Below are 26,625 nucleotides of genomic sequence, written 5' to 3'. Positions count from 1 at the left end.
AAATATATGTCAATTATTTATTCCTTGTATATATACACATGTACTGCAGATTTTATAGCCTATATATGACATTAATTTGATAAAATATTTTCACATGTAGGTGGAAAAAATTGTCTCTTTAAAATAAATGAATAGAAACCTAGCATAGTAGATTTGTTTTTTTTTTTTCTGTTGTACCAAAATCGTATCGAACTGTGACCCTCAAACCGAGGTACGTACCGAACCATGACATCTGTGTACTATTACACCCCTACTTACGTACGCTACTCTTACTATTACTGTGGTATGTGCACTACCATTCAAAAGTTTGTGGTTGCTACATTTTTTGTTTTTTTTTTTTACTAAAAAATCTACGTTTATTCAGCATGGATGCATTTCCAGACTTTCACATTCTTACTATTTTTCTATCCTGATAGATAGTTCTAGCTATGGAAGCCCATTTCCACTATAAAAAATAAAATAAGGTAATTGCAACTTTTTATCTCACAATTCTGTCTTTTTTCTCAAAATTGTGAGATATAAACTTGCAGTTGCGAGTTATAAAGTCAGAATCGCATTATACAAACTCACAATTGCGAATTATAGACCAATTTGGAGTAGACGTCACGTCGCAGTTACGTCACTGGCAGCTGCGCATTGTGGTGGCAGAAAAACACCGGTAACAAGTTAAGAAAAACTGGTAAAAAAAAAAAAAAAAAGATTGTTGTGCCTTTGGATGTCAGAATTGGAATGCAGATCATTTTTATAAAATACTGTCATCAAAGACGCCATTTGAAGTTAAATGCAGATGTTTAAATGGTCAGATTATGGATGAAACCTTCTATAATTACAACATTTTTAAAACATAAATTTGATTTAAATAATAGATTCTGACAATTTTCTCGCAAATGCAAGCTTATATCTCCTAGTTCGGACTTTATAAGTGAGTTTGTCAATTCTGAGAAAAATAAGCCACAAATGAGGGATATAAACTCATGATTCTGAGCTGAGGGGAAAAGAGAGAATGACAAGTCGTTTTTCCTTAACAGAACTGAGAGATGTAATCTCAGAATTGTCAGAATTTTGAAGTATTAAAACTAAAGTATTTTATTGTATTATTCCATGGCTTCCACAGACTGCTACTTGAAAATGGTCATTTTCTGCCACCACAAAAAGGTCATCACTGTTTGCAAACACCGATTTGGTCTATAAAGTCAAAAATATTGGGATATAAACTCGCAATTGTGATAAATAAAAATCAGAATTGCGAGATAAAAACTTGTATCTCTCAATTCTGATTTTGCGAGTTATAAAGTCCAGTTTGGAGGAGAAAAAAGACTGATATGTTCTCAGAATTGTGAGTTATATTTTCACAATTGCATGTCAAATTTATGAGATATAAACTCGAAATTCTGAGAAAAAGTCACTATTGTGAGTTTATATCTCATAATTCGTGACTTCATTTCTCAGAGACCATGTAACACCGAAGCCCGGAGTAATGATGCTGAAAATGCAGCTTTACTGTCAAAGGAATAAATTACATTTTAAAATATTAATACATTTCATAATTAAAATACAAAAACATTTTTACTGTATTTTACTGTAAAATGTAAGCTCTGGTGAACATAAGAGACATTTTTCAAAATATTACAAAATCCTACCAACCACAAACTTGCTATACACAGTATAAAAATATCCGTTTACAGTATGGCTGACAATATGTGCATTATACAGCAGTCAACATTTAAAGGGGATCAAAAAAGTTAATGAACGTTGTCCTAAGACAAGAGTGGGAGGACAACTCTGATGAAAGGTATTGATCCACTTCAAATGTTGACTACTGTATACCACAGCAGAAATTTTGTTGGGTACTTTATATAATTTTTAACATTTCCCTAACTCATTACTTGATCAGACTGTCAAAGGTTACAAAAAATGCTATTTTACACCAAATTTTGCTAATTCAACACTGATTTATACATGCAATGTAATACTAACATACTAACAAATTTCTGTATGTATAGAATATCTTAAATGTACTACATTTGCAAAATGTGCAGTACACAACAGAGCACTATACTGTTTTCCAGCATGAATGCAATTATAGCTTTTCCATCCAATGTGATGAACTAACTGGTAGCAATATTACCTATGATTTTAATAATTCCTTTTTGACTCCTTTTGAACAAATTGCTGAAAGTGAAGACATGTTTACACCAATTGATTAGAACTCTAGAACATACAGTGCATACTGCACAGTAGTATTAAAGTTCACCCAAAAATTAAAATTCTGTCATTAATTACTTACCCTCATGTCGTTCCAAACCCATAAGACCTTCATCTTTAGAACACAAATTAAGATATTTTTGATGAAATCCAAGAGCTTTCTGACCCTGCATAGACAACAACGCAACTGACATGTTCAAGGTAATAAGGACATTGTTAAAATAGTCCATGTGACATCAGTTGTTCAACCGTAATTTTACGAAACTACAAGAATATGTTTTGTGCACAAAAAACAAACAACAAAAAATAAAATAATGACTTTATTCAACCCTTTCTGGGCCTTGAATGTGGCAGTTCCATTACTGTCTATGCAGGGTCAGAAAGCTCTTGGATGAACAAAGAGGAACAAAAGTCTTACAGGTTTGGAATGACATGAGGGCGAGTAATTAACGACACAAATTTAATTTTTGGATAAACTATCCCTTTAAATATTCCATTCTAAACAAAGCCACAACTGTGTCAACAACAGAAAAGGAGTGGAAGAAGAAACCTGTTTAGAATCAATCATTAATTTTGCAGTTGCATTAGGTTGCGCTAGTAGTGGCACAGAAATTACATACTTCACCTTGCTAGGATGCTGTTGTGGGTCACTCTACCTTGCCAAAGTCCTGCATGCTACAGACAGCACATCCTCCATACACTCACATCTTCAGGCTCTGTCCAGCTGTGGTCTGCGATGAGGTAAAGGAAAATAGATAAGCCTCTGGACACATAAACACATACAGACGTTTTGCACAGGATTTCCATCTCTGATCTCGGTGCCGCCACACTGCCGCAATGACTCTATGACATTCCAGCAAGTGGTGCAACACGTCTCTCACGTCTCTGCAGTTCAACACTGAGGTCATGGCAGTAACATAATAACGAAGCACATGATTTCTGAATGTCTTTTAAAAAAAGTTTCCATTTACACTGCAGTTTTCGTTCAATTCTCATTTTGGTGACAAATTTCAGAGCCCCTAAATGTGCACTAACGTTCATTTACATTATATGTGAAGATTTTATAAAAGACACACTTGACAGATAATTATTGTGTTTTAAAGCTTGCGTGTACTGACAAAATGTAACGTTAGCCATTGTGATCTGTTGTGGCGTTGTGAAAGAGTTTTAAAGGTTTGCTTGCATGGTTGCTTTGTTTGTTTGTTTTTTAAGTGACTGAGATTTAGACAGCCAGTCATCATTAATGATCAACCCAAGGACCTCGCAATCTCGCTGAAATTTCATTAAATTCTATATTTTGTCTATTTGTTTTGATAAAATGAATATATATATTTTAAATGTGAATATCACAGTCATTTATAAAACAGAGAGAGCGAACAAAATGATACTATGAAAGGACCAATGCATAAGCAGTATATTTTTTATAATGTTGGGGTTGCTGTGCCAAAGCTCTGCATTAAAAATTGTATTTCTAGAGGGACCACAGTGAAAATTTACTGTGATAAGGATGGTCATTCCTGTTATGCTGAACATTTAACTATTTCTATTAAAGGGATTAAAAGCTAATATATATATATATATAAGCCATGGATTAAGAGTTATCTTACATTAAGGAACAGGTAACATTAACAAAATTTCTCCGCTCTTACGGCAAAAATACGGTGGACACATTATTTTTAAACTATCTTCTCAAATGCTTATTATTTTTTAGATCTATTCTGTATTTTTTGGAAGAGCAGATTAATATTTGAGAGAGAGACAACCACAAAACATCACAGATTTCATAAAATCATAAATACTTACCGCATTCGCCGTTTCCCCTCCAGAAACATGTCACTTCCTGCATGATGTCATAAGGAACTGACTTTAATTAAAGTCTCTGGTTAAAGGGAAAACCTATAAATTGATTATTAAAATAATATAGGACACAATAAAACTAATCTGATTCACATTGTAACAAATTGTGAGTATATTTAATTTAATATCATTAAAACACATGAACTGAAAATGTACCGCATAACAGGAATAACCTGCATGTGTTCATATGCCTCTGATTTTAAGGGTTTTTAATGGAAATGTTGTTCCAACAAAAGATTTTGATCCAGGAACCTGTCTTCCTACTTGTATTTTTAAACACCTAAGGTTGTATAGCTTATGTACCCTTACATCTCTGGGAAACAATCAATAATCAAATATATTTAAATTAAAATACATATGATTCACAGTCACACAACAAGAGAGTGGAAAACCCTTCTAGTATTATTTGCTAGAATCTGTTAGAGGCTTAGTCTGAATATTGTACACACAGCGTCATATGATTAATCCAGAATCAATTTCAGATGCAGGTGCACTCAACCTAATGAAAGCTTCAAAACTGATAGCAGAGTGTGAGATGGTACATCACCGGTCATGTTTTTGACATTGCATTTTGTGTCATGAAGTGAAAGACATTAATGTTGTTCTGTGGAAACTGTAAATAATCGACATGATTATTTTCGTCGTGCCTCAGATTTGTGTAAGTGTACAGTATATAAATTTGCTTCTTGTATAAACTTATCCGTCTATAAAAGTCTGTGTGTAAATGTTTTATCCTTTATGTGACCACATAAAGCCACTATATAACCAGAAATTAATGATTTTACATGCTTTTAATTTTATATCTGTTACATAATGTGTATGATTTTTGTAATCTGTAATAAAATCATGCAAATCAAATGTTTGCAGTGTCTCTCACAAGAATAACTACACCATGTTCTAATGAGTGATAAATATGCAGTTTATCTAAAATGATGACGAAGAAACAAAATTACACTTTTCTGTAGCTGTAAACAATCTAGTAAACAGTACAAAAGAAATATAATTTACAAAACATGAATATTTACTAATAAAAGAGCCAAAAACTACTAAACACATCCCAAGCCTCACAGTGAGAATGAAAACACACTGAATTGAAATCCATTATAATAAGCTTCCTTATTTAATCTAATCTGACAGACCACAGCAGCATTAATCTGACTGGCACCTCTCCAGATTCTCATCACCGGAGTCAATTATATTCACTCAGACAAAATTGAGGTCATGAATTATGAGGCGGATATCAAGGCGCATCTGATCTTAACGTCAGAGTGCTATTGGTTCAGGGACAACATTAACTCACATGCAGGCTGCAATTATCAGCAGAGTCCACGATGCCCTTACAACTCTGGCTAGACCTGAGTAAGAAGAACGTACAAGGCGGAAAAGAGGTAATAACTTGAAATGGGTAGGAATAATAACAAAAATGGACAACATTTTGTCTACATACCCTCATGTTTTTCCATACCTGTATGACTTTATTCCTTCTGTGGAGCACAAAAGGAGACGTGTTCATGAATGTAACAGACTCTCCTTTCCATATAAAGAAAGTGAATAGGAATCTGGCCTCTAAAGCTTCAAAATGACCAAAATTTTAGAAAATAACTTACATAAACAAGAAAATCCACAGAATGCAAATATTTCACTATAGTACTTGCTCCATATGAACAGAAACAGGCCCAAATTAAGGTTAATAATAATCTTCTCATCTTATTCGCAATGCCGCACTGTGATTGGATATGTAGTCGTCAATGATTGGTCAGTTGCAATGACATCAGAACTAACATACTATATTCAAAGGCCCAATATTTGAATATATGTAGATGAGGCCACAAACTTATACATTTAGAGAATCTGTAACCACAGAAGAAATAAAGTCATAAGGATTTGGAATGACATCATGATGACGTTTAATTTATGTGTTACTGTTCCTTTAAAATTAAGATTCAGAATAAGAAAGCTAGCACTAAAGGGAAAAACAGATCTTGATATGATAACTAAGAGAACAGGCTAGCAAATAGCAAATACAAAATTCAAATAAAAACATGTTATTGACTTTTTATCTCACAATTCTGACGGTTTTTCTCAAGTGAGTGATTTAAACTCGCAAATGCGAGTTATAAAATCAGAACTGCGGAATATAAACTTGCAATTGTGAGTTATAAAGTAATAACTGCGAGATAGAAAAGTCAAAATTCTGACTTTTTCTCACAATTGCAAGTTCGTATCTCACAATTCTAAAAAATAAATAAATAAATAAATAATTGTGAGATATAAACTTGCAATTGCAAGTTATAAAGTCCAGTTTTAAGGGGAAATAAAAGACTGATATGTTCTCACAATCGCAAGTTTATATCTCGCAATTCTGACTTAACTCACGACTGTGTTGTAAAGTTAGAATTGCGAGATATAAATTCACAATTCGTAAAAAATAGTCACAATTGCAAGATATAAACTCACAATTCTTAGAAAAAGTCAACTGCAAGGCGTAAACTTTCAATTCTGAGAAAAAAACTAGTCAATTTCAAGATATAATCTCGCAATTCTGAGAAAAAGTGTCACAATTGTGAGATATAAACTCAATTCTGAGGAAAAAAAAAAGTCACATTTGTGAGATATAAACTTGCAATTCTGAGAAAAAGTGTCACAATTGCGAGATATAAAGTCACATTTGTGAGGTATAAACTCGCATTTCTAAGAATAAAGTCAAAATTGTGAGTTTATATCTGAATTTCTCTGAATTGCTCATTTAAGTCTCACAATTCAGACTTTATAACTCGCAATTGCAAGTTTATATCATGCAATTCTGACTTTTTGCTTGCAATTACGAGTTAATATCTCACAATACTTAAGAAAAAAAAAGTCTGAATTGTGAGATGTAAACTCGCATTTGCAAGAAAAGTCAGAATTGTGAGGTAAAAAGTCGCAGTTACCTATTTTAATTTCATATTCAGTTGACGAAACGGGCCTCTATGCAATAAAGCACTGAACTGGAACAGGAGGAAACAGAGGATAACACTTCCTGTAAATGACACGGGTACTACACAAGTGCTGATGATTTCATTCTCCGCACATACCTTGGAAAAAGGACAACGTATTGAGATTAAACTATTGATATTAAACTAAAACCAACACAAACAGACTTTCTGTCTGACCCTCACAATGGTGCAAAGAAGTTCAAAAGTTTTCCCTCTGTACAGCACTAAAAACAAAACAACACAAAAATATAAAAACAGCAATATACAGAGGCTTGTATCAAAATAGTTTTCCTTCTTTCAAAATAAGTTAAGGATAAAAAGTGTGTCATCAGTCTTCTAAAAATAAAAGTCTCTCAGCCTTTTATGACAGCACAGTTCATTTCAGGATAGAGCTGAGAAGGTGTGGGTAGAAACTAGTGCACTTGTACTGTATCCGCTGTGCTGTGACGGACAGCTGTTGCAGAGTCATCGAGCTCCTGAGACTGGAACATGGCACCGAACTGGGCTTGAGCTTCACGCAGCTGCTTGAGCATCACAGTGCAGCTCAGTCCACGTGCACAGTTCACACGCACCAAACCCGACTGCCCGCCCGACAGGATCCAATTATACGCATCCATGTTTGGGTTAAAACGGACCTGAGAGAATAAAAACACAATTTGTTTTTTTTTAATCACAGAAGATAGTCTGAATGTCATTGTTTTGACTCTTAAAGTGGTGAGTAGCCGTATTTGGCACTTGATTAGAGTTCATTTTGGCCCCTGGGTATATATATTTATGGTGTGAACCTCTACTCAGATTAATTAGTAATTACAAAGGTCTGTTTAACCTTCTGTTCCTGCATGTCCTCTGTGGGTCGCTGGAATATACTGCCAATAAAGCATTTCAGCAGAGCTCTAATCACTCTGAGCATGTGGCTCTACTCAACAATAAACAATTCTGTGGCTGGAAGACATCCAGTTCTGCCTGTAATTTCCTCCTAGGCCACAATTCTTGTTTCTATAATGATGTTTGGGATTAAAAGGAGCACCTTCAAACTTTAAAATGTATTTTACACAACACAACAAAATAAAGAATAATTAAAAAACAACAGCAAGATAATTACGAGACCTCATGTTGTTCCAAACCCGTAAGACCTTTTTTTTTGCTTCAGAACACCGTGTCAGTGTGTTTACAAGAGTGTAAGAAAGCTCTTGGATTTCATCAAAATTTTCTTAATTTGTGTTCTGAAGATGAACAAAGGTCTTACGGGTTTGAAACAACATGAGGGTGAGTAATTAATGACAGAATTTTCATTTTGGGGTGAACTATCCCTTTAAATGTAGAGCAATAACAAATCATCATCAGTGTTGGGTATGTTACTTTAAAAAAGTAATTAGTTATAGTTACTTCTCACAAACAGTAACTGAGTTACATCATAAAAGTAACTAATTACCAAGGAAAGTAACTATTGTGTTTGTAAAAAAAAAAAAAAAAAGTTCAAATATGCCAAATAACTTGGATGCCCCCAATACTAAATACGTTAAATGAATAAAACATTGTACACTCATCTACATTATTTTAATGTTGCTGCGGGACAATGTGAGAGACACCTTTCAGGGGCTAAATATCACTTTATTGTGATCGCTTCAACCCATGGACATGGAAAAACATCCCACAGATAAGACTAAGGTATCGTTTGAATTCTACAAAGCGTAGTTAGTCATAATAACAACAAGACAATGAACTTTTGTAAAATAAAGAAAATAAACAGGGTGCGCTCTCTACCGTCTCGGTCTCCGTCACCTCTTTTCACAGACACGTAAATAAAACAACCTGAATCTCAGCAAATATCTATTTTACTAACATGAGAAATATATGTATAGAAAGCTTGAAATGTTTTCTTTTAAATTGAAGAAAACAAATGAAGAGTTCAGATGCAAAAGCCTCTAAATCCATCTGACATATTTCTTTAAAATTAGCATTTCTTTCTGGCCACTTTGTATAGGTTTCTATCTAAGTACTGATACTTCTGTTTGGGCTGAGGCTGGAATTTAGAAGTAAAAGTATTTGATGGACATATACTACGTGTCAGAAGCATTCACTCAGTATGATCTATCTCATTTTTGACAGAGATGGCTTTTAGCTGGTTTTGCATCTGAACTCTTTAAATATTCTCTGATAAAGTAATCCATATGATATCAACGTAAGCTCCAGTTTTTCCCCGTCTAAACTCATTTTTCTCTAATGTAATCACACCCACGAGTGTTTTTTTTAAATGTTAAACATCCATGTGAACCTCCGTAAACAAATGTGAACTTCAACATGTTCATCTTGGCTACTTTTCGTTTCTGGAAGAAGATGCGCTGAAAGGAATAAGCCAGAATTTACCTCAGAAGAAGAAAGCAACGCGATGCACAGCTTTGCAGGTCCTATGGCTGAGAGAGAGCCTACTCAGATGAAAACCGCTTCAGTGAGCTAAATTATAGTAACGCCGCATTTTATTCAGGAACAGTAACGGGGGAAGCAGTAATTCATTTGATTACTCGTTACTTAAAAAAAGTAATGCCGTTAGTAACGTTATTTATTTATAACGCCGTTATTCCCATCTCTGATCATCATATCAATAATATGCAACCAGACATTTCTTACAATCCTTCTAACTATTCCTTATCATGCAGTGTCTTATTTAGAAAAACTCACCTTCTCAATCTACACAGGCTGCTTTCCTGCTCTCCTCCCATCATCCACTCTAGATCCAGAGTGACATTTTCCTAATTTTACAGGCCATTAGTTTCCGTCCATCTTCTTGCTTAACTCTTAGCAAACCACCCGCTCTTTCTCTCTCTCTTTCACTGTGCAAATACAGCAGTGCACTGACACTGCTACACACAACCATAGCTTATCTAAAGCAAGCAACAATACAGGTTCAGTCTACACAAGGTGATTATTGATGGGTCACCTTATGTGGAATATATTCAGAACCGAAGTCAAAATCTTATATTACATGGTGAAAGTATCCATCTTTTTTCTAAACGTAAGGGCGGGCGCAGTCATTTATACGTTTTATGGGTTTGGCTTCTGGTCCCATCGACACAGAGCTATTTTTAGCTGTACAAAAGAGATTGTTTTGCTGCTTTATATTGCAAATTGGTGTGTCTTACCATATTATTGTATTGTATTATCTTAATTATGAACACACTTGTTTGTAGTGCAAACAATTTTACCGTTTACTGCACATTATTATTCTTCTCGTTAGTTTCCTATAGCGACTAATGAACTGGAAGTCTCACCCATTAGCTTACTTCCGAGTTGAAGAAAAAGGTGGATACATCATATCTCTCTTGAATACATTATTTTGATTTGTCTGCAGCAGCCTCCCGTGGTCTAATAGGTGATTAACTACTACTAAAAATTCTTTTTGGAGTTCAGATGGTTATCATGGCATAAAACAAGCATCATATACAGATTTTCAGGTTATTTCACAGCTCTGCACTCACAGGGTGGTGCGGGTGTCAGTGAGGGCCTCGGCTGGGCTTGTGTGCTGTTGTACAGATAAATGCAATCTCACCTTGTAGAGTGCGCTCAGTGGCATCTGGTCCACTTTTGCAACACCTTTGACCTCATGCTGCTGCAGGTGCTTCATCATGGGCCGATTTTCACACTTAGCAAAGTTCCCCTGAGAGAAAAAAAACAAGGTGTGAACATCCACTCCAGAGTTAAAAGAGCACTAGATAAGCAAGAGTAGCTTTATTGTTACCACCTCTTCTTATAGTGGGTATCATCGACTACTTCTCATTACAATCCATGTCACGTTCAAAACGTCGCAATATCATAATTAGATCAATACTGAAACCCAGCGAGTCTAGTTTCAATCTCGCAGTTTGATTTACTTTTGTACATTACAGTGCATCATTGGCTATGTTTACAAAGCAGCAGAAAAAAGACTGTCATTCCAGTTTGGAGTGAAATATTGCTGTTTGTACACCTTTTGTGAAAACCTTTCTTTTTATTAAACAGAGTAATAAGGGCATTCTAGAAATTGAGTTACTGTAGCTATGTTTATAATCACCCGGTTTTTATTTGTATTTTATCACATCAGAAATGAGTGATGGAAATGCCAAATAAAAAAAAAGACTGTCACAAAAGATTGTCAGGTTGTCACAACAAAACCCGTCCAACTGCTACTCAAAACTAGCCCAATCACGTTTCGAGGAGGGTCCCCTGTTAAAAATCGCATTCCGAGGTGTAAAATACATGCTTTTTATTGGGGTTCCCCCGGTAAATGTGCTTTCCAGTGGCTAAATATGACGTTATTGGGGTCACTTCAACCTGCGATATCAAAAATAACCAGAGACTTGGCAACACCGATGGTAGCTTGCTCAAGTACTCCTCTCTGTCCCAATCACAACAGGCTTGGCCAGCTGACCAATCAGAGCAGAGAAGGCTTATGGAAGGGAGGGGTTTACAGACATTTCGCTCAGTATTGCTTGAATGAAGCGTTTCGAAATCATTGACAAATGACTATGCATGAATGTTATGAAAGCATAGAGACGATGCATGAAAATTATAGTATTTTCTGACCCTAGATGCATTTAAACCTGTTGTAGGGGACTCCAACACAATATTAGGACACTTTAAAAAAACCATATGATCTGCTCTTTAAAGAATAGATAAAAATTTGAGAACACTTACAGATACCTCCAAGTTATTGGTGTTAATCTGGCACCTGGTGCTAATTTCCTAAATTATATGACAAACCCTAATTAACTGGCAGCATTCCTCCATTTTTACTGAGATTGCAAGATGTCGGGCCGCTCTAAGGTGACTGAAACACTGCGTCAGAAGTCCAGATTGTCCAGATTGTCCAGATGAAGGACAAAGGGATGACGCTGTCATCCACTGCAAAAGGTCATTCCAAATCTGTGATTTCTCAAATATTGCAGTTTTACAATGACACCAATTCATTCAACCCCCCCAAAAAGGCTGATCGTCCATGTAAGACAAATGCACGAGAAGACAGGAAAATGCAGAGGCTCTCATTAGGGAATGGGTTCAACCCTAAACTGGCAAGCAATTCCAGCTGCAGTGTTGAACCCATTCCCCAATGAGAGGAACAGGGAAGGATCTTTCTTGGCATGTTTAAGAAAAGTCGGACTAAAAGCGCACTCTGAAGCGACCAAGCCTCTCATCAGCAGACAGAATCAAGGTAATCAAACCTATGACCTTGGTGTTGCATTTTACTCTACTATTAATGCATTAACTTTTTTGTCCCACCTACTACACAGTGGTCACAGAGCAGTGGTATCATTCAGACCACTGTTCTTTTGCTCTTCTGCTTTTCATTCAGAATTGTTCTTCAGACCATTGTTCCTTTGTTCAGTTAGCCTAATTCAAACTCAAACAAGCTCTGGTCTGCTCCAGACTGCGGCCTCACAGTGGACATGTGCAGTGCACCGTGGATGGACGAACGGATGGGGGTGAAGCAATGAAGCGTGAGACGGTAGAACAGATGGAGCATCTCTGCGATGGGGGGGTAGGCCTCCAGGCGGGCATGACTTTAAATTAATGAAGGGTGCAGAACTTAATCAACATATAACACATGAGATGCAGGATGAGTCTCATAGGGATATGAGAGAGAGGGGTGCCACTACGCGAACATGCACACAGCACTCCTCGGCTCTCCTGCACTCGCTCAGGTGTGCTGGGAAAATAACTAAGCCAATAAATCCAATCCAGCCACGGCACCTGCACAGTCCGCGTGTAATGATCTGTGGAATAGGCTGCAGTACACAGTCGCTATCACGCAAAGCTCATACACACACAGCGGCTATCGCATTCACACATTAATGAGGCCACTAATGGATTTTAACATACAAACACACACCTACTAGTCAATGTTGTATACAGAAAAACATACAGAAAATCAGGGGCGTATCAACTATTATAAATGGGGTGGACATATCCCTCCCACTTCTAGCAATATACACTCACTGTTTTTCAAATTTAAAGGTATAGTTCACCCCAGAATGAAAATTTTGTCATTACTCACCCTCATGTTGTCCCAAACCCATGAGACTTTGGTTATTAACACAAATTAAGATATTTTTAACAAAACCTAAGAGGTTTCTGTCCCTCCACTGAAAGTGTAAGTAAACGATACTAAAATACCCCAAAAAGACCCAAAAAGGTCATAAAGGCATCATAAAACTAATCTATATGAATCAAATGGATTAATCCAAAACTTGTGAAGAAATACATGCACTTTATACGATGAACAGATTTATTTTAGGCTTTTATTTACATCTAAACAATGATTGACACAAATACATGTACATGTTGTAAACATGGAAGCTTGTATTTACAAACCTCATTATTTCTTGTGCATCCCATTCCAGATGAACTCCATGTGTGTTTATATGTTAATAAAAGCATAAATCATATAAAGCAATAATTTCAGAAGACTAATAGTATTAAACAGCATGATTCATATGGATTTGTTTTACAATGACTTTATGAAATTTTTGGATCTTTTAAGATTTAGTTACCTGTTTTTTAGGTGGATGAACAGAAACCTCCCCGGTTTCATAAAAAGTATCTTAATTTGTGGTTTGAAAATTAACCAAAGACTATGGGTTTGGGATGGCATAAAGGTGAGTAAATGATGACAGAATTAAAATTTTTGAACTATCCCTTCAAGTGCAAAGACACAAATGTAGCCAGGCACTATAGATCGGTAGACAAAATTAACCGGTCGAAATTTGTCAGCTGGTAGAAATCTTGGACTATTGTCTCTATCACGGTTACAGGCTCACGTGGCGTTGTTGTGCTACATGGTCATGAAAACATAACAATTACACATGTTTTTAAGCATTGCGGTTTAAAAACAAGTGATTTTAAGCATTGAAATGCAATCAGCAGTGAAAGTGAACTCATTTCACTATATGCGCAAAGACGAAGCATAGAGACGATGCTAAAAGAGTACTAAATGGAGTCGCTGCTTCATAGGCCTTGAACGGTTAAATACACACATCTGTATGTGTCAAAATGCCTGTCAAATTTCCTCATAAACAGTAATTTAGGTCTTTAAGTGAAAGCAAACTGCTGAGAAAGAAAACACATGTGTGACAGCCTGCTTTTCAACAAATCAGTTATGAATATTAACATTAAATCACCTTATTTTCTGAAGCTCAAACTTTAGAGCAAGGCAATAGCATGGGTTTAATCTCCAGGGAAAGCAAGAACTGATAAAATGTAAATGTGTGCTTTGAATGCAATGTAATTGGCTTTGGATAAAAGTGTCTGCCAAATAATTTCATTAATATTCATGAGCCTGCCTGATAAGGTTTGTAGTGCAGCCCCACTGTTTGTTTTGTTTTGTTTTTTAAGAAATATTTTGTGCAAAGCTCTGGATAAAAATAAAAAAAGTTGATGATGTGACAACAAAAGATCAATACTCTCAAAATCTGATTTCCTACATCATTTCCCAAGCACGGAGACCTTGTCAAACTTCTTGTTTTGTTGAAAACTGCTCAACTGCCAGACGATGACGGAATTAAACAGTGATTGCACAAAAGTGATTTAAAAGTTTCTCACCAGGTCCAAGTCATGAAAGTGGAGATAGTACTTTCTGATCGCTCCTTTGTAGCTCAGCGGCTCCTTCCTAGGATTACTTGCATTATTTTCCACTTCCTCCTCCTCCTCCTGTTCCTCATTTCCAGGCCTGTGACTGGGTTCAAACTGGACCATGTCCGTCCTATACACCGACTGAGTGGATTAAGCAAAACAATCAATGTTAATTCAAGGTTTGCATATGTGGGAATTTAATTAATGAGAAACGTACATATTTCCGTCGTCTGATAGTGTTGGGGTCGATATCCATTTCAGGAAGCAAACTAAATAAACAATCTCCTCCATTGTCCGCAACGGCAAAAGCATTCATCCAATCAGACATAGAAAGGCTCTGAAAGTTAAAAGTTGTCATTATTAAATCATTTTGTCAATACCAAACCACGTAGAGATGTCGTGAAACGTCTACATACCCAAATAGTGGCTTTTCTAGGACACACGAAGTAAGGCTTGATTCCAAGGTATCCTGAATCAAAATAGTGAACTCCATGTTGTCCAAACCTACACATAGTAAAGGAAAAAGATGACTTATTAAAAACATGCAATTCAAAACATCATATATTCAAGAGAGCAAAATGTTCGTAGACTAACGTGGCAAAGCAACACTCTTGAGCCATCAGGATGCCGCTCCAAAACTGAGGCCAGTAAACTTCAGGGGACAAGCAGCGCTTTACAGCCAAAAGAGGCACGTAGGTTTTTCTCACGTCCCACATTTTAGCCATGCGGTCATCTCCGACTGTCACCAACAAGTTGCTGCAAACAACAGTAGATAAAAACATTATATATTTCATGCTTTTTTCAATGTGTTGTGGTACTCTCGTGAAGAAATCATTAAATAAAGTCGTTATTTTACAGAAAAAGTATTCTCTTAGCTTCATAATATTACGGTTGAACCACAGATGTCACAAGGACTATTTTAACGATATTCTTACTACCTTTCTGGGCCTGGAAACTTTTCAGTTGCGTTGCTGTCTATGCAGGGTCTTAATTTGTGTTCTGAAGATTAACGACAGGGTGAGTTATTAAATGACATAATTTTCATTTTTGGGTGAACTATCTCTTTAAGTGCTTGCAATGTGCAATGATCAAACTAGTAAGCTTCTAATTACCAGCCTTAACCACTACGTCACACCATTCCCAAAAAAATGCAATCTGTAATTGTTTTGGAGAAGGCCCCCCTTCTCACCACAGACATGTGCAGTGTAAATAAGGGGTAAGAAATGTATTCATCGTACAGAGATGTAACTGTTGTATTTACTTCTGGGACCGGGCGTGTTTTGTAAAATGCATAAATTCACGCTAGGCAAGTCAGTGATGATGTTCTTTGATAATGTAAATGTTCTTTGCTCGTTTTCTGTAGCTGCTTTTTGAATAACTAAGGAAATGTTAGCATTAGTAACTTACAATGTTTCTATTAAATTGTTATCATGTTAAACACAAATTAAGTCATATTGAAAACATTAGACTGCTTTTAGCCTTATGCTGGTGTTGGTTCATTTGCCGGCAATGAAACCAATTAGGTAAATAATTAAATGAATTAGCACAATAATATCGTGTATCAGCGATCTCACAGGCTGACGATAGGACGATATGAAAACTGAGCATATCGCCCAACACTAAATGTAAGTTATGTAAGTTCACTGTGTATTTCTCCTCTATGCATCTGGACAGTAAAAGGGCAGAAGAGACAGCTGATCCCCCCCCTTCAACTCTCTTGCTTGAATGCTTCAAATTTGGTGCATGCATACAAATTGCAACCCTTCACAGCAATGACAGAGACTTCTCTGCTTTTTCTGAGGTTGAGGTACATCTGAATTCTACACAAGCAGTCACATCGTGAGAGTATAAAGAACAAGAAAAATATATATCAACATAAGAAATCTTGATTTCACTAGCCCCCTGTGGTGAGTGGGATAGGGTGTCATTTTCCAAATGAACTTCTCTAATGCCACTTACAGGAGTCTCTTCTAAGGTCACAATGTTTTAAATGTAAGTGCTAAGAGCAGGCTACCGAAACTGCTGATGCTGAAACAATACATGATTGGAATGGTAATGTATTTGATCTAGACTGCTTCTCTGATACTAAATGAGAAAACTCCACGGGTGGGTTGTATCATAGCACGAATATCATACAGCTAATGTCAAACATGAAGATTTAAATACACTACGAATACCAATGAAGTAAATGATGCTTGATGCTACAATCAAATTTATCAGGCATAACAAAAAGCATAAAAATTTTTCACAGGTTATATTCTGGTAAGATCAAGAATCTTCTTTTTAAACAAACTTACAGTACTGTTTAAAGTTTAGAATAACTAAGATTTTTAACTATTTTTTAAATGTCTCTGCATTCATTTGATAAAAACAGTAATATTATCAAAATTTGCTTTTCTATTTGAATATCATTTTAATATGTAATTTACAGTTGAGGTCAAAAGTTTACATACACCTTGCAGAATCTGCAAAATGTAAATTATTTTACCAAAATAAGAGGGATCATACAAAATGCTTGTTATTTTTCATTTAGTACTGACCCGAATAAGATATTTCACACATAAGAGATGTTTACATATAGTCCACGAGAGAAGGTTCAAACGCTCACTGATGCTTCAGAAGGAAAAATGATGCATTAGGGCAGGGGTGTAAACTTTTGAACAGAACGAAGATGTGTACATTTTTCTTATTTTGCTTAAATATCATATTTTTTTCCATTTAGTACTGCCCTTCAGAAGCTACAGAAGCTACTTACATGTTTCCCATAATTCAAAGTAAGTTAAATTTACCCTGATCTTCAAATTCAAAAGGTTTTCACCCCTCGGCTCTTAATGCATCACGTTTCCTTCTGAAGCATCAGTGAGCATTTGAACCTTCAGTAATAGTTGCATATGAGTCCCTCAGTTGTCCTCAGAGTGAAAAGATGGATCTCAAAATCATACAGTCATTGTTGGAAAGGGTTCAAATACACAAAAATGCTGAAAAACCAAAGAATCTGTGGGACCTGAAGGCAGGCAGTTTAACTGTTCAGGACAAACAAAAAAAAAAAAAAAAAAAAAAAAAACACAGCTGTGGATCATTCAGGTAACACCGTATTAAGAATTAAATGTATGTAATATATTTGAACAAGGTATTTTTTAATAAATTTAACTATTATTTTCTCTTGTGGACTAAATGTAAACTTAATTTATGTGAAATATCTTATTCAGGTCAGTACTAAATAAAAAATGATCCCTCTTATTTTGCTAAAATAATTTAATTTTGCAGATTCTGCAAGGTGTATGTAAACTTTTGACCACAACTGTATTCCTGTGATAGCAAAGCTGAATTTTCAGCATCATTACTCCAGCCTTAAGTGACATATGATCCTTCAGAAATCATTCTAATATGGTGATTTGGTGCTCAAGAAATCTTAGTTATTCTGCTTAATATTTTTATGAAAACCACTATATTCCAGGATGCTTCTATAATCAGAAAGTTCAAAGGAAGAGCATATAATTTAATACAAATAAAAAAATAAAAAAAAACTCAAAGCCTGTCTAATCTGACATATGATGCCAGACTGATGATTCTCACCTTGAGGCTCTGCACCAGCACAGTGTCCGGATGTTTTCATCATGAGCATGGAAACAGTGGTAAGGGTAGAGAGACACAACTCCATCTGGAGACCTGACTTTGAGTAGCGTAGATTTACTAGCAAGATCCCACAAACCAACCAGACCTAGAAAAGAGAAAGTGAAGGGAAACAAATCACAGACATAAAATATAAACCAACCAATTAGCACTTCTATTGAGATGAACAAATAGACAAAACATATGAAATCACCATCGTAGAAGCCAGCAGCCAAGATGTTATGTGGTTTGACATGGAGCCAATCCATAGCAAAGCACAAACCACTTTGACCTTTATGATCTGCCTGGTTAGAGCCCATCTTCAAAGTCAGAACCTTTTTCACCTGCAAAAACACCACACAATAAAACAGATCATATAACATTGATCATCCATCTGTAAAAAGTAAAGAATTAAAGGAGTAGTTAACTTCCAGAACAAAAGTGTACAGATAATGTATTCACCCTGTTGCCATCTAAGATGTTCATGTCTTTCTTTCTTCAGTCGTACAGAAATTATGTTTTTGAGGAAAACATTTCAGGATTTCTCTCCATATAATGGACTTCTATGGTGCCCCGAGTTTGAACATCCAAAATGCAGTTTAAATGCAGCTTCAAATGGCTCTAAACAATCCTAGCAGAGAAAGAAGGGTCTTAAAAATATACATACTTTGTAACCTCAAATGCTCGTCTTGCCATGCCCATGAACGGTTATGTCCCATGGGTATGTCAAAAAACTCCCATTTCATTTTCTCCTCCAACTTCAAAATCATCCTACATCGCTGCAGAAGTACTGACCCAGTGTTTACAAATTTTACATGCAAAGATCAAACTCCCTTTACAAAAAAAGGTAAAACAACAATGTAGGACGATTTTAAATTAGGAGGAGAAAATGAGATGACAGTTTTTCGACATACCCTAACTGTATTCGCCCGGATTACACAAAATACGCATGTGCATCGCAGAGCTAGACAAGACGAGCAACTGAGGTTAAAAAGTCTATAAATTGTACTTTTTTTTAAAAATAACGCATCGTTTCACTAGATAAAACCCTTATTCCTCGGCTGGGATCGTTTAGAGCCCTTTGAAGCCGCATTTAAACTGCATTTTAGACGTTCAAAATCACAGGCACCATAGAAGTCCACTATATGGTGAAAATTCCTGAGATGTTTCCCTCAAAAAGCATAATATCTTTACGACTGCAGGCATGAACATCTTGGGTGACAATGGGGTGAAATTATCTGTACATTTTTGTTCTGGAAGTGAACTTCTCCTTTAAAGGGATAGTTCACCCGAAAATGAAAATTCTGTCATTAATTACTCACCACATGTAATTCCAAAAACAAAGACCTTTAATTTCAAAAGACCTTCATTTATCATTAGAACACAAATTAAGATATTTTTTGATTAAATCCGAGCAATTTCTGACCCTGCATAAACAGCAACACAACTACCACGTTCAAGGCCCAAAAAGGTAGTAAGGACATCGATAAAATAGTCCATGTGACATCAGTGGCTCAACCTTAATTTTACGAAGCTACGAGAATACTTTTTGTGCGCAAATAAAACAAAAATACCACTAAAAACAATAAGCACTGATGTCACATGGAACATTTTAACAATGTCCTTACTACCTTTTTGGGCCTTGAATGTAGCAGTTGATGTTTATGCAGGCTCAAAAAGCTCTCAGATTCCACCAAAAATATCTTAATTTGGTTTTATAGGTTTGGAATGACATGAGGATGAGTAATTAATGACAGAATTTTATGTTTGGGTGACCTAACCCGTTATTGGTGTACAACAGTTATATATAAAATATAAAGTATATATGTAAAAATACACAATTTCTTTACATCTATATGCACTATTTATAATCAATAATTAATATTAATGAATAAAGTAATTAAATTAATAAAGGATTTCATGATAATCACAATTTAACATTTGCTCAATAGTCAACTCAATAGCTATTTCTTTCTGCCATTATCCAAAAAAGTCTGCATTAATTCTCCTCTCTGCACTCAACATTTCGTTTGAGGAGCCTCTTCTACCATGACAGCTAATTTTCAGAAGATCATCTCTTGGATGTGTGAAAATGTTACGTAGACAGCCCATAAAACGGCCCAGAGGAGCCATACCGAGAACAGTTTTAGTGAAAAGTCACTTCAACTGTGAAATTGAGCTACAGTGAAAATTACACGTCAGATTTAAGAAAACATTCCAGTGATCTCTTGCTATTCAAGTCAGATGCTTTAGGTCTAACGCAATGAATGTGTAATACGTCACTTAACGTGTGGAATGAAACAAAGATTGAGGCCTTATCTGTGAGAAAACGAGGCATGCTGGGAGAGTGGATATTGACCTACCCGGCATATCAGCGGTGCTTGGCTGCTTTCTCCTATTGGAAAACACATAAATGCGTTCAATGCGGTGCACTTACAGATTGGAGCATTACGAGTCAACACATGACTGCATTTATCAGGAAAAACAATCAAAGGAACAAGGATCAAATGACATGTGCTTATTTGAAATAAAGTAAAGTGTAAACAAGCAGTAGTTCAGCGTAATGTCATTTCATCCTTAGGATTTTTGCTTATGATAATTTTCCACTCTCTCTTCGACCATTAGAATTAATTGGAAACAAAAAGTACTAAAGAACTGCAAAATCTGGAAGTTTAAAATCAATGTTTTTTGGAAGAAAAAAAAAAAAGACAAAGAATTTCCATATTTTTGGATTAAACTGACTCAATAAACTGACAATATAAAACAAAAGTGCTAGAGGTGGTGAATAGAGTCACGTGTATGAAAGTGTGTGAGACTGTGGACAGACATTGTGTGTAGAAATAGGGTACGTATGAAGTGCAGAAGTGATATATAGCCGCACTGCTTTAGTTCGGAGCCGTACAGAGGGGTGACGGGTCGATTAGGTCGATAAAGCGTCGCACCTCTGATCCACTCATTCTGGCAGCGTGGCAGACAGCCCTGACCAGGGGCCCTTTCTCTGGGCTGACTAAGGTCTTTTTGATTGACAGGCCCGGAGGAAACGGGTGTCAGGTATTCGGCTGAAATTCATGGCCTCAAACACTAACAACTGTGTAGCGATGCATCTTTTTTGTCATTTCAATTATAGATCCTTGTCTGATGAAAACAAGCCAGTAAATTATCTCCATTGAGAAGGGAGGAGTCTGCGTCTCTCTCGTCACCTTTTTTTTACGGGACACCCTTTCACTTCGGAGAAAACCTATTTATAATTATCTACCATAAAACCTCCAGACCCGAGAACATAATGGGAAATGGGAATGTGGTTAACTGTTTTATCACTAGCCTTTTGAAATGTGTCCTATAATTGCTACTGTGGGTCTTTTTCAATCAATAAACAAACCAATAATCAATCTACAGTACAAAAATGTTCAAATGAACGCACATGTGCTTTATATAATACAGTGATTTGCATGAAATTAGAAGAAAATATAAATAAACAAAAAAATAAATAAATAAATAAATAAATAAAGACAAAAAACAAAAACTAAACCAAAACAAAAAAGCAATAAAAAACAAACAAAAATATCACATAAAAATTAAAGATCAAAACAAAAACAAAAATAAAACAAACATTAAGTTAAAAAAACAATACAGAATAAACAAAAATAAAAAACGTTCATTTACATTTATATGCACAATAAATGTCAACAAAACATTAATAAATAAAACTAAACAAAAACTAAATAAGCATTAAAAAAAACATAAAAATACATTAAAAACCCATTCCAAATAAAATATACTAAACAAAACAAAAACCAAAAGAACCCCACAAAACTAAATTAAAGACAACTAAACAATAAAAAAATATTAAAAACAAACAAAAACATCAAATAAAAACAAAATAAATTATAAAAAACTACAGTAAAACAAACAAAAAGCTAAAAAACAAAAATCAAACAAAAATAAAAAAAATGTTCCTTTACATTTATATACATAATAAATATTAACAATAAAATAAATTTAATAAATAAAAGCCTAAACAAAACAAAATGAAAACTAATAAAAAATAAATAAAAAATGAAAATACATGTATAAACAAAAAACTATTTCCAATAAAACAAAATTAAATTAGATAAAACAACTAAAAAGACTATACAAAACTAAAAAGACAATCAAACAAAAAATATTAAAAAAAAAACAACAAAAGATCAAATAAATACTAAACAAAACAAATGTAAAACAATCAATAAACTTAAAAAAAAAACAATAAAAAATTAACCAAAAATGAAAACATGTTCTTTACATATATATACACAATGAACATAAACAAAACATTAATAAATAAAAACCTAAACAAAAACAAAAATAAAAATACATAAAAACTAATTACAATGAAACTAAACTGAATTATACAAAACAAAACAAAATTTTAAAAAGCAATAAACAACTAAATCAAAGACAACAAAACAATAAAATAATATTACAAAAAACAAACAAAAACATCAAATAATAGCAAAATAAATGATAAAAAAATGAAAGTAAAACAAACAAAAAGCTAAAAAAACAATAAAAATGAAACAAAAATAGTTTCTTTACAATTATTTACACAATAAATATGACCAAAATATTAATAAATAAAAGCCTAAACAAAAACAAAATGAGAACTAAATAAAAAAGCAATAAAACAAAAAAAAAAAATACATAAACAACAACAACAAAATAATTCCAGTAAAACTAAATTAAATTAGATAAAACAACAACTAATAGGCTACACAAAACTAAATCAAAGACAACCAAACAACAAAAATAATATTAAAAACAAACAAAAAGATCAAATAAAAGCAAAATAAATGCTAAAAATAAAACAAATGTAAAACGCTAAAAAAAACAATAAACAAAAATAAAAACATGTTCCTTTACATTTATAGGCACAATAAATATTAACAAAATGTTAATAAATAAAAACCTAAACAAATTACAAACTAAAGAAAATCAATAAACAAAAACCAAAAAACAAATTACATAAACAAAAAACTAATACCAATAAAACAACATGTAATTAAATAAAGTAAAATTTAAAAAAACAAAACAAGCAAAGCAACTGCAACAACCAAACATTTTGAAAGGATAAATAAGTGTGTATATATATATATATATATATATATATACACACACACACACACACATATATAAAAGAGGATATAGATAAAAGAAACAAATGAATAAAAACAACAAAAAAAAAGCTTTTATATGCACAATGTCTCTCTAACACACTCTCTGCAACACACACATGCTATAAAAGCCAAAGAGCAGGTCTAAGATCAGTGAGAAGGATTGTACACTAGGTAATGAAGGTTAGTTCCCTGAGGGTGGAGAGAGTTCTTGGCCAGAGCTCATTGCTGGGTCACTGACCAAAGACTTCAGGAGAGTCAGTCCAGCAAAGAACCACAAACAGTCTGTCAACAGGAAATAGTTTCTGAGCCCATCCCAGGGCCAGTGTGGAGATGTTAAACTGGTGGAGTGTAAGAAGCAATTTCTGTGGTAATATCAGGAGAATACAGGGGGAATACAAAGAGCAGCGAGAGAAAGAATAGCGTTTGAAAGGTCAGACTGCACTTTTTAGTTGGACAAAATCCATTCCATCCATGCACATTCAACCTCCAACCTCATGCACATTCAACCAGGAATTCTCTCTCTTAAATTCCCTTTTTAAGACTCCACTAAGAATTGACACTAACAGCTTCAGTCCGTTCACAGAAAGAGATTTTTAAAGAAAGCATTTGTTACAACCAAACAGCTCCTTCTGGGCTCAGGAAAGTGTAATTAGGAAAACATTAAAGCTTAGAGTAAGATCAATTAATTAGAAGTGCACAAACAGAGAGAATAAGGCACTGGCAGCACTGAAGAAACAGAGATGGTTCATTAATGAACGTGGACAGTTGGTTTCTTATCTCTAGTGGAGCAGGGCCTAAGTCTACCACACAGAGGGCCCCAGAGGGACCAGAAGGATGGACCGTATCACGACTCAGTAACTAGAGAAATCTAGTACAAAAGCTGAATGTCTGAATGATAAATAGTGAGGACGAAAATAAAATGGCCCTTGTTTACTAGTATATTAAGGGTAACAGAAAGTTTGTTACTCATACGGATGAGGATGTGCATAACAGTGTATTTAAAAGCATGTTAAAAAGTATTTTACATAATAACAAAAAGCAAAATAAATAAATAAAAAAATAATAAAAATATTAATAAATAAATGCCTAAGCAAAAACAAAATAAAAACACATTAAAACTCATTCCAATAAAACAAAATTAAATTAAATAAAACAACAAAAACTTATTTTTAAAAAGGCAATAGAAAACAAAATTAAGGAAAATTAAATAATAAAAATAATAATAAAAGGTCAAATAAAAGCAACATAAATTATTAAAATAAAACAAAACATACAAAAAGCTAAAAAACAAAAAGGATAAGAATAAGTAAAATGTAAAAAAAGAAAAAAAAACATTTATATGCACAATAAATATTAACAAAATATTAATAAATAAAAGCCTAAACAAAAACAAAATACAAAGCAATAAAAAACAAAAAAATACATAAACAAAAAACTAATTCCAACAAACAAAATTAAATGAAATAAAACAACAAACATTTTTAAAAAGCAAAAAAAAGTAAATTAAAGAAAACTTAACAAAAAGAAAAAGACAAACAAAAATATTAAATAAATCCAAATAAATGCTAAAAATAAAACAAACAAAAATCTAAAAAAAAAAAAAAAAACTAAACTAAAACTAAAAACGTGTTTCTTTGCATTTTTGCACAATAAATATTAAATAAATATTAATAAATAAATACCTAAGCAAAAACTAAATAAAAACACATAAAAACTCATTCCAATAAAACAAAATGAAAATAAATAAAACAAAAGCTTCCTTTTAAAAAGCTATAGGATACTAAATTAAGGACAACTAAATAATTAAAAAAATAATATTAAAAACAAACGAAACAAAGTCAAATAAAAGCAAAATAAATGATTAAATTAAATCAAAAGTAAAACAAAAAGCTACAAAAACAATAAATAAGAATAAATAAAATGGGGAAAAAATGCACATAAAATATTAACAAAATATTAATTAACATAAAGACAACTAAACAATAAAAATATATGCATAATAAAAGATGAGGACGGCAAAGTTTATTACTCAAATGGATGAACGTGCATGTGCATATTTTATATAATATATATTATTATATATTATAATATTCTATATTCTTGTTAAAACATATTTAATAAGATTATTTTTATTTAAATGACACCATATTTAATTATTATTAAGTTATTATTCAATTTTACTTAAAATATTAAATATTTATTGAAATTGTAAGTTTTTGTTAATTAAATTATATTTATTCAATATTTAAATAACATTTCATTTTTTGTTTTCTTTTTCATTTAAATAATATTAGATTTCAATTTTATAAATCAATGAAACCACCTGTGTTTGTGTTTTTTTTTTTTGGTGAAAACTGATACTTTGTCAGGAACAGGAAGTTTAATGCTATATAAAAGTATTAATTTCTTTCAAAAAAAAAAACAACAACAAAAAAAAAAAAACTACCTTAAACATTTGAACAGATATTGTGTAATAAATATGATTATTTGCATTTTTATAAAACTACATTTTATTCAAATATTAATTAATGCTCTGCACATATTCAATATATTTCAAAATATACAAGAACATAGCAAACACAATTTTGCATTACTGTATCGTAACACAATGTATTAGATTAATAAACAATGATTTTACTGCAGGTAAAGTGTGCTGTTAGGCACAACATAAAGGAGAAATGTTTCCATAATGTTTAAACAAGACTGCTACACGAGTTACAAATGAGGTCTCATTGCTATAATGGAAATAGTTAATGGCCAGCTTCTTACCAGGTTCAACCTGCAACCTTTCAATTGGCAGCTTTGATCTTTAACCAGCAGACTACATCACTCAGTATAAATATATTATCTGCTCTTGAGATATGATGGATTGGTAGGCTGTATGCTCGTTCAATTAAATTATGATGTGCATTCATCATGTTAACCCAAGGCTGGCATCTGGACACAGTCAGTAAACATACACACACTAGTCTTTCTCTTTCTCAATGTCTCGTTATTTGTTGCCATCATTCATAATTGTCAATTGGCTGTATATCATACTTGTAGAAAAGCTATTCATTAACATTCACATTTAATGCATGTAATTTGAATTCTGCAACATTAAAAAGCTGCATCATCCATTAAAGTGCTTGCTATATACACGTTTCTTCCCAAGAATTTCGTTCAGTCGGAATACATTGATATGGTTCCATGGTCATTGGAAAAATATGCTTTTTGCTTGC

At 33.8% G+C, this 26,625-nt stretch overlaps 1 protein-coding gene across 2 annotated transcripts in view; it reads right to left on the bottom strand.

Moving 5' to 3' along the window:
* Positions 1 to 4,469: 4,469 nt before the first annotated feature.
* The window catches only part of gtf3c2 (general transcription factor IIIC, polypeptide 2, beta), a 32,907-nt gene continuing 10,751 nt past the window's right edge, over positions 4,470 to 26,625 (bottom strand). For both annotated transcript variants that reach the window (XM_051139210.1, XM_051139209.1), the window contains exons 11-19: positions 20,615 to 20,646; positions 18,466 to 18,595; positions 18,216 to 18,360; positions 15,234 to 15,395; positions 15,056 to 15,143; positions 14,857 to 14,976; positions 14,610 to 14,780; positions 10,585 to 10,692; positions 4,470 to 7,672 (exon numbers count right to left, since the gene is read on the bottom strand). In XM_051139210.1, coding sequence (XP_050995167.1) covers positions 7,451 to 7,672; positions 10,585 to 10,692; positions 14,610 to 14,780; positions 14,857 to 14,976; positions 15,056 to 15,143; positions 15,234 to 15,395; positions 18,216 to 18,360; positions 18,466 to 18,595; positions 20,615 to 20,646 — 1,178 coding nt within the window. In that variant the 3' untranslated portion in view covers positions 4,470 to 7,450. The remainder of the gene's footprint in view (positions 7,673 to 10,584; positions 10,693 to 14,609; positions 14,781 to 14,856; positions 14,977 to 15,055; positions 15,144 to 15,233; positions 15,396 to 18,215; positions 18,361 to 18,465; positions 18,596 to 20,614; positions 20,647 to 26,625) is intronic.

Source organism: Labeo rohita, chromosome 20 (genome assembly GCF_022985175.1).
Source record: "Labeo rohita strain BAU-BD-2019 chromosome 20, IGBB_LRoh.1.0, whole genome shotgun sequence".
NCBI classification, from domain to species: domain Eukaryota; kingdom Metazoa; phylum Chordata; class Actinopteri; order Cypriniformes; family Cyprinidae; genus Labeo; species Labeo rohita.
The sequence above is the reverse complement of the archived record's forward strand: the minus strand, read 5'-3'. Positions and strand labels throughout refer to the sequence as shown.